The 8642-nt window shown below is 40.9% G+C and overlaps 1 protein-coding gene across 11 annotated transcripts in view; it reads right to left on the bottom strand.

Annotated features, from left to right (window-relative positions):
- CTBP1 (C-terminal binding protein 1) overlaps window positions 1-8642 on the bottom strand; it is a 434128-nt gene that overhangs the window by 61677 nt on the left and 363809 nt on the right. Inside the window, exon 2 of one of the 11 annotated variants that reach the window (XM_025215122.1) lies at window positions 5745-5800. The exons of the other annotated variants lie outside the window; for them this stretch is intronic. Coding sequence (XP_025070907.1) covers window positions 5745-5800 — 56 coding nt within the window. The remainder of the gene's footprint in view (window positions 1-5744; window positions 5801-8642) is intronic. 11 annotated transcript variants of the gene reach the window in all.

The raw sequence follows: 8642 nt of genomic DNA, 5'->3' as shown, positions 1-8642 counted from the left end.
GAATGAGGGATTCAATCTGCATAACTGTGACTTTCTAAATGTGCTGCTATTGCCTCTGCTGCACATCAACTGTCCCCTTCCTGCTTTGACTTCACAAACCATGAGGATCAAGAAATGCCTGTTCACGTTAATAACTGTTGCTTATTATGAAATAATATGAAAGCACAGTGTGCCCCACGCTGTGCAAGCCCCAGATCTCAAGACAGTTCAGACAGAGCACCATTTACAATTGAGAAAGAAGACACTGGGTGCGTCTACACATGCAATTAATGCGAAGCAATGAACTCTGGAGCAGTTTGAATTTTTGTAAACTGCTCCTGGGCACAGCATCTATGCTTGCGCATAGGACAGCAGAAGTTTGAGCCAGGCCAGAGCAGGCCCGGGCTGGCAGGGACTATGGGGGTCAGCTGCTGGCTCTAGGTGGTGGCGTTGGGTGGTAGAGAGGTGGGTTGGGACATGAGGATACTGAAATGCAGAGATGTGTGGCTAGGTGACAGGCAGGAGTCCGGTACCTGGCTAGCTAGGCTTACAGGGTACAATTGATGCCTGAGGTCAGCATCTACATGTGCTTTTAATTGCAGTTAAGTATGCCTCTAAGGCAGTACTGACTGCGACAGTATTATCTTATGGTGGAGTTAATTAGTTTATTGTGGCCTAATACCGCAGCACATGTAGACAGTGATGCTTTACTACACAGCTAATGAATCTACTTCACAGTAAAGCATATGTGTAGATACATTCAAAGAGGAGAAGACTTTGATGGAACTGGCTGAAAATCTGTCCCCCAAAAGTCAAGAGGCATTGGGCCATGCAGGGAAAAAGCTTGTTTTAGATCATTTTTCCTTCCCTCATTCAGAGCAGTTATCTTCAAGTTCTTTAGTCTGGTAGACAATGTCTTTGCATCATGTTCAGCTATTACAAACAGTTTTTACAGATCAGCTGCACACTCCCTTTCCAGATGAAGTCGAAGATTGCTTTTCTCCTTCCTATTGTTTGTAACTTTAAGGCCAGATTGTAGCTGAACTTGCATGGGTACAGACAGAAGAAAAGTGCAAGGAATGCTTTGTCTACATGTCTGCCCAGGGGCCGGCCTTAATGAAGTTGGGTGTCACGGAGCCTTGAACATGAATAACACTGGTACACCAGTCCTCTCAAATGGTGGCATGGAGTGAGAACATAATCACAGCTCTGACTGGCCAGAAGAGGATGTCTAGACACAGAGGCCTTCCCACTCCAGAAGTGGTGGAACTGTTTCCTCTGAGCTCCAGGGGGAATTTGGGTTAAACATGCCAGCTTTTGACTTGCATGGGCTGTGGCTGAAGCCACAATTTAATTTATAGTTAGCAAGAAGTGGTGCTGATAAATGTACATATTTTGGTCTGGGTAGATGTGATATCTTTTATTAGACCAACTGAGTAGTTGGAAAAACGTTATTTGCAAGCTTTCGGGTGATCTCGCAAAGAACTTTTTTCCAACTATTCAGTTGGTCTTAATAAAAGATATCGCATCTACCCAAAGAACCTTGTCTGCCTATGTCCTTAGACCAACACAACTACAACCAAAAACCCAGCAGCATATTTTGCTCTGTATTTCATAGCTATGTACCTTAACTGTCAAAGGACTTTAAAATTACATCATACTGTATATAGCAGCCTTTTTAGCTTTACTTTCCACTGTCGCTGCCAGACAGTTTCTAATTACTAATGAATCAAAAGCCCCCAAGTAAGAGTTCAATAGTTAAATTTAAGAACACTGCTGCATCACCCAAAACTAGCCCAGAGATGCAACAAATGTAAGCGTAATATTGCCCATGCATAGTTGCTGTCACTTATCTATAAGATGGGTACCTCTGTAGTTGGCTCAGGAATGGCAATTAAAAAAACAAAACCAAAACCAGCAAACTACTTAATTTTAAAATGAAACTGAGTTCATAGAGGACATGGTGGGCAGTGCACTTCATGATGGTGGTACTCAGGGAAGTGGGTGTAACTTTCCTTTTTATAAAGGTTATACACAGCTCCTACCACCATGAACCAGGAAAACAATCTGTTTCGACAATTGTACTAAGAGGAGAATGATTAACCCTCCTAGACATTCCAGCAACAATTTGTATCATGTCAAGACATATCAAGGCACTTTTAAAAAGGGGGGCTCAGTGTTGCTGGGCATCTGAAACTCAGGAACTGGAACTTTTCACCTCTGAGTCTGTGGTTTAATTGCCCTGGGCTAGTAATGTACAGTTGTGCTCCTGAAATGAAATGCTCTCCTTCTCCCCCGTCCCAGCTATCCATATTGCAGAAAAAGCCAGCGCCACTTTTCCTGCCATATCACCACAACTGGAAGCTCTTGTTGGGATTTTCACAAGGAATGAAGGGGCCAAACAGGCAATGCAGCCTGCAGCATGTCTGCTGATCTGTCTGCAAAGCATCTCTCACATGCAGTAATCAATAATGCAAATAAAGAACAAAATAATAAAACTTTTCCTCCCTTTAAAGGCATCCCTCTGGACATGAAAATATAGCACATTGGTGGGGCAATGAAAGAAAATTTCCACTACCACTTTTGGCCGTGCTGTATTTCCTGGCTAAAAAAAAATCTCAATTTCTAGAGTGCTTACCCAGACACTTTCATGAACATTCGTTTCACATATTATTGTAGAGAGGGGGCCAATGGTGTATCTTCACAATTTGATTTGTAATGGCTATTGTCCTTGTGTTTTAGGTGTTTCATAAGGATGCTGTAGCAACGCAGGGAAACCCTGCAAGCAAGGCAGGGCCAAACATCAAAGGCTGCCCCCACTCATCCCAAACACTAAAAGCAGTTTCTACAGCAGCAAACCTGTACTTTGACCAAGAACGTTAAGCTCCGACCTGAGGCACTCCTCGTTTTCCTTATCAAAAAGGCTGAGGATAAACAAATGTGGGGCCTCGGAAAATCAGATTCACTCTACAAGGTTTTCAAACATATTTTAGGTCAGCCGAATATGTAAAGAAGATTGAACTCTTTTACATTTTGAACATTTAACTCTTCCATTTTTTTAAAAGCTTTTTTTTGTACGGTTTTGTTTTTAGGAAAGCTTTTGATGTGATTCAGCTTCCCTTCAGCTAAATTCAGTTATTTGGGGCAGCCATCCACCAGTGAAAAAAACAATCCGATTCTTTTGTCTGGGGATGAAGAGAGGGGAAGAAAAGCAACATTTCCCCTAAAGATTTACAGTCAAAATATTAAAAAATCCCATGGTATTTAAAAAGATCACTGTCATTAAAAAACCCACTCAATACAGTATTAAGGTTTCTGCAAATAAGGATGATAAACTCTCTCGAGTTACATTGCATTATGCTCTTCTGCACACCAAAGCAACACTGTCAATAGTGATCCAGTGCAAGGGACGCTAATCTTTAAAGCTCCTTTTAATTTTTTTCCCCCTGCAGCCACTGACCTCTTTGCTTTCCTCTGTCAATGTTAGAAATATGGCTGATGATGATCAGAAACTAGAGAACTAGCTCGTTCTTAAAAAAAAAAAAAAAAAAAGAAAAGAAAAAAGAAAAAGAAAAAGAAATCTGATGCATGAAGGAATCAAAGACTCATATCTGAACCAGCAAATTCTGTAGGTGATCCTGTAGCTGAGCCAAATCTTAAATAAATAGGATTTTTTTAAAAAGATGTTCATTCTGAAGGTAAGCAAACAGGATGGATAAAAATGACGAGTTCACTGCAACTGGGCCAGTAACAACAGTCTCACAGCCAAATAAAACAGGCAGTTAAAGGCAAAAGCTTGGTTTATGTTATCATGTTACATTTAAACATAATATAATAAAATCATATGATGTAAGAGAAATGTTCTACTGAGTTTTCCTTCAAATGCAATTTAGAGTTTCAATTATGAAAGTGCTGGTCCCAGCAATGTAGTGAAAGCTGTGTTAAAAAATGTAGCTAAAGTGGGGACTTACTCTCATGACTTGATGGGAGAAGCAAAATATTTCCTTCCCACACATTACATGCTGCAGAGGGTTGGCTATTTTTTTTCTGAAAGTTTTAAGTGTTTACACTAAATTGGTAGAGAGAGAGCATGTAAATATGACGCATTTTTGAAAATTTTTAATGTTTTAAAGGAATTCTTCAAGGACCCTGCGGTTGAAAAACAGAACTTTCTGTAATGGTATTTAGTTACCTTGTTTGCCAAATAAGGGCCACAGTAGCTAAGCTTTTTAATGCATACATCATGTTTTTCTTCATCTCTCTAAAGTGTCTAGGACATGCTTGGTGCAAAAAACAAGCCTAGGAAAATCATACAAAAATATGACTGATTCTACCATGAAAATGGTAAGAAATCCATTTCTGGACAATGCGGACACTCTACCTTTATTCTTTGTCTAACCATTATTTCTTGGTAGATTGCAGCTATGTTATTGTACATCCTTGTTTCTGACTCAGAAATGTACTGTATTTTAACTCTAGTGAAAAAGATGTAATTTTATCAAAACAATAGAAAACAAATACAAGATTACATCTTCTAACAAATGCAGACTACTATGTCATCTTGCGGTATTTTTCTGACACAGTCCTTCTTTCCCTTTAAAAAAACAAAATAAAACAAAAACACACAAACTTTAAGATAGCCTCTGTATCCACCAATCTGCAGAAAACACTAAAGCTAGGGATAGCTGTTACACATAAACCGGTTTAAGTCATCAGAAACTGGTTTAAACCTGTAACAGAACAGATGTCCAGTGCACATAAACCAGTTTGAAAATGGCTGAAACCTTTTTGAGATAAACCTGGTTGAATGTAGTGTTGGACTTAACTGATAAGGGTCAAACCGGTTTATGCAATGTCTGTCCCAGACCTCTTGTTGGTTTAAGTTAAATCAGACTCCCCCAGCATCCCAGCATGCTCTCTGGGCTGGGCGGGGCTCTGCTCTACAGCAGGGCTGGTCCCTCCCCTCTGCTTCCTGGCTGCAGCTCCAGCAGAGACTGCAGGCATCTCCCTGCTAAGCAGGGATTATTCCCCCCACCCATCTGCCTTACACCTCTCAGCACCAGCTAGCAGACCACATGCTGGCTACAGTCCATGCTGTGGGAGATGACAAAGGCAGACAGGCTTTTTGGAGTAAATCACCAGGTAGCTGGTAATGTCCTTCCTTGGAAAAGCTGTTTAAGAAGAGCCTCAACTAACTAACGGAGAGAGGCTTTGTTTTCTAAATGGGTTGATAAACACTAAGTCAGGGGTGAGAAACATTCCCTGCTGGGCTGCTCAGGAGTGGGGAAACATCAGAGCGTCCTGCTAGGGGCTGGCCACCTCCTCCCCACCCTCAGCTCAGCCTGTGAAAGGGAAAGGAGGGCTGCTCTAGTGCCCCCCAGCTTCTAGCCTGGGCCACTGCAGACATGTGCCTGAATGTTTTCAGTCCAGAGGGGACGTCTGTGTGGTTACAAACCAGTTTAGCCTAGCCAGGTTAGACTAACCTGCAAAGATTGAATCAATTCAGGCTCGGGCTTTTTGAATGTCTGTTCCTAGCCTTAGAATATCTGCTGAAAGCATACATGCATATCATAAAAATGTCATCTCCCTCTTCCTGCAGTAAGAGCCTAAAACTTTTCAGGCATGAGGACTAGCAAACTACCTCCAAAGATAAAACAAGGGTGAGGGCTGGTACATAAGTAGGTAGGGTGCTAGATTGATGTAGCTACAATAAAAGTATTTTGCAAAGTAAGAAACTTCCTCTACTTTATTTTTATATAACCTACTGCTCTGAAGTCTTGAGTGCTGGTATTGTGGGTAGCAGGAAAAACAAAAAAGTGTTCTGAAAGTTAAGAAAACAAAATGAAGTCAGCCAGGATGCTTCTGAAAAATTACTGAAGTAATCACTCAAAAAGTTTGGAAACTTTTATCTTCCAAAGATGACTAATACACCAAGATAAAGCAGAAACAAAGTCACAAAATACCAAGGAAGAGAGAGAGAGAGATTTTGGACAAGTGAAACGGCTTTTTTCTCGCTATAATTTTTGGGGGCAAAGGAAGGTAAAATAATGGCCTCTTGCTTGTTCAATAGAAGTAAATAACTGTCAGAGAATTCCCAGAAACCAGGAATTATTACTGCCATCTTGCAAAACAAACAAAGAGTGGGTGAGAACAACCCTGTTGTCAAGATCTAAGAGAACAAATGAGCAACTGATCTTTGTCACTGATAAATTTTCCCCGTTCCTTTGGAAATGCCTCCTTTGACAACTGACAAGGGACCCGAATCAGTGCAGGTGTAGAAGTGATTGCATTTTAGAAAGATCTGGAGACGGGTTTGTAATGTAAGTTAGTACTCGAGTCCCACAGCATTAATTGCTGTGACTGTTTCCCATGCATATTATTAGGTATTTTCTCTGTCTTGAGCCGTCCACGGCAGTAAACCCGGAACCATTTAAGCTCCTATAGAATTTTCCATGTGAACTTTGCTCAGCTGGATAATCTTGACATTCTTATGTCTCAAACAATTTAGATACAGATGAAGAGCTATTACTCATGTTTAACCTATAGACAGAAACAAAAGATTGCTGAGAATAGCTGATGGAATCTGAAACATCTTTCTCAGAGGACTTTTTATCTCTGTATTGTAGCCCATGGTAGATGTTAATTTAGCAGGAAGTCTTTTAAATGGGTTGAAAAGAGACTCATGGCATTTACAGTGGAAAACCTTGATAAGATAGTGGTACTATTCAGTAGTTAAACACTGCTGGAAGTAAATTTCATTTCACTTGTATTTTTGAAGCACCTATTAATCAGCATTATTGGCTGTGAAAATGCATACAATGTCATAATGGACAGTGGAGATGGCTTTTTTCTGGCCTCTTCTCCACTGAGCTATTCTAACAGATCGAGTACTAATCATAATGGAATGAAAGTCTTCCACTAATATTTCAGTCACTAAAATGCATTTTCAGGTCCTGGAAACTCACTAGTATCAAGATGATACTTTTTATGCAAATGATAACAGGCCAATTTCTCACTAAATATTATTTTTAAAATGTTAGGCTACACATACTGCACTTTTTGTGCAACTACTGTACAAACATGGAAAATGACTGCCATGGCCCATAAAATACCTGCAATTTAAAATATAGGTGGAAATGCTCAAACCTTACAAAAGCCAGTTAACTTTACTATTTTCCCTTTAAGAATATCTTTGATAAAGCTTTTACATCATTTTTCATGTTTTGTGCATACCCTCCCCGCAGCTCTGTAAAGGACAATTTTGTGTAATTTGTATATTCTATTAAACAATTGTATTTTCCTTATATCAATTAAGACAAAAATGGGATTTGGCTAACAAAAGCATCTTCTAACATACCTAAAACACAAAATGGTTAGTAACTTAGTACTCTGGGGTCTGAGCATGTACTCGCTTACATCAATAGAAGTATTGCCTCTCAGAGATGTCACTGACTTCAGCAAATGGAGGATCAAACCCTACCCGTCTTCCAGCACTAGAGACTTGGGTTCATTAAGTTACAATGAAAATCAATTTGCTGGCTTTATCTTAATCCTAGGCTATATCACAAAACTACAGCTGACTTGATGGGACGAGCAGCTGCTGCTCAAAGGAAGTCAAGAACCAAAACATACCACGCATTGCTTGTCCCAACTGAAAGGTGTTTGGGGGGACTTTTGTGTGTAAAATTTTAAAAAAATCTTGCCTGAACTGCCTGTCGTCAGTACTTTCCTGCATTAAGTCTGCTGTGAAATATTTTTAAATAAGTATATTAGGTAATATTTTTAAATTAAAAAAATATCCACTACAGACTCCTGGAACCCGAATCTGATGAAACATTCATGAAAATCTACTTAACATCACTGTGAGATTCTGACACTACTTCAAATTTACACCTGCATGCTTTTTCAAAAGAAAGAAGTGATACTTCCATCACTACAGCAATTTATGTCTAGACAAAGTGCTACAAAACTGACTGACTCATTTGGAAAGCAGTAACAATGTATTCAGTTGTAGAAAGAACATAAAGGAAGAGACAAGTATTGCCTCAAGGAGCGAAGAATTCTGCCCTGAGATGGGAAGAAACTAGATTACTGAATAGATTTTATTCCCCTATTCTTAATTTCTATGAGTTAGGGCTACATAGAGGTACAGCTCTCTCTGGAGAAGCATCAACAATGCATTTCAGGGATGAGCATGAACGACTCGTGCCCCCCATGGGTGGGGGGGGCACGGTGGTGGGGGAGGTGGGAGCATGGCAGCGGTAAGTGGCGGCGCTCCTGCAGACACCTCCAGCGCTGTTGGCAGGGGCGGGGGGGATGGTGGCAAGCACCAACCAAGGTTTGGTGACCACCAGCAGCATTGGTGGCAGCCAACAGGGATCATGAACTGCCCGCAGATACCACCGGCCTTTTTGTAGGGGGTGCACTGCCATGCTCAGGTGGTGCATGGGCACCCGCGTGCACCCCCTACGCGTCGCCCCTGGGGATGAGGTAAGGAAAAACACATTCACAGCACCCAAAAATGATTACACCTTACTTGCCGTTTTGCACCTTGCTGAACTGAGAGCAAGGGGGGAGCCAATTCACTTCCTACTCTTTTCTCCCTATTCCCTGAACTTATTGCCCTTAGCAGGAAGGGTTGGGAAGAGAGGAGCAGTGGATTT

The sequence above is a fragment of the Alligator sinensis genome, unplaced genomic scaffold, assembly GCF_000455745.1.
Source record: "Alligator sinensis unplaced genomic scaffold, ASM45574v1 scaffold214_1, whole genome shotgun sequence".
Classification (NCBI taxonomy): domain Eukaryota; kingdom Metazoa; phylum Chordata; order Crocodylia; family Alligatoridae; genus Alligator; species Alligator sinensis.
The sequence above is the reverse complement of the archived record's forward strand: the minus strand, read 5'-3'. Positions and strand labels throughout refer to the sequence as shown.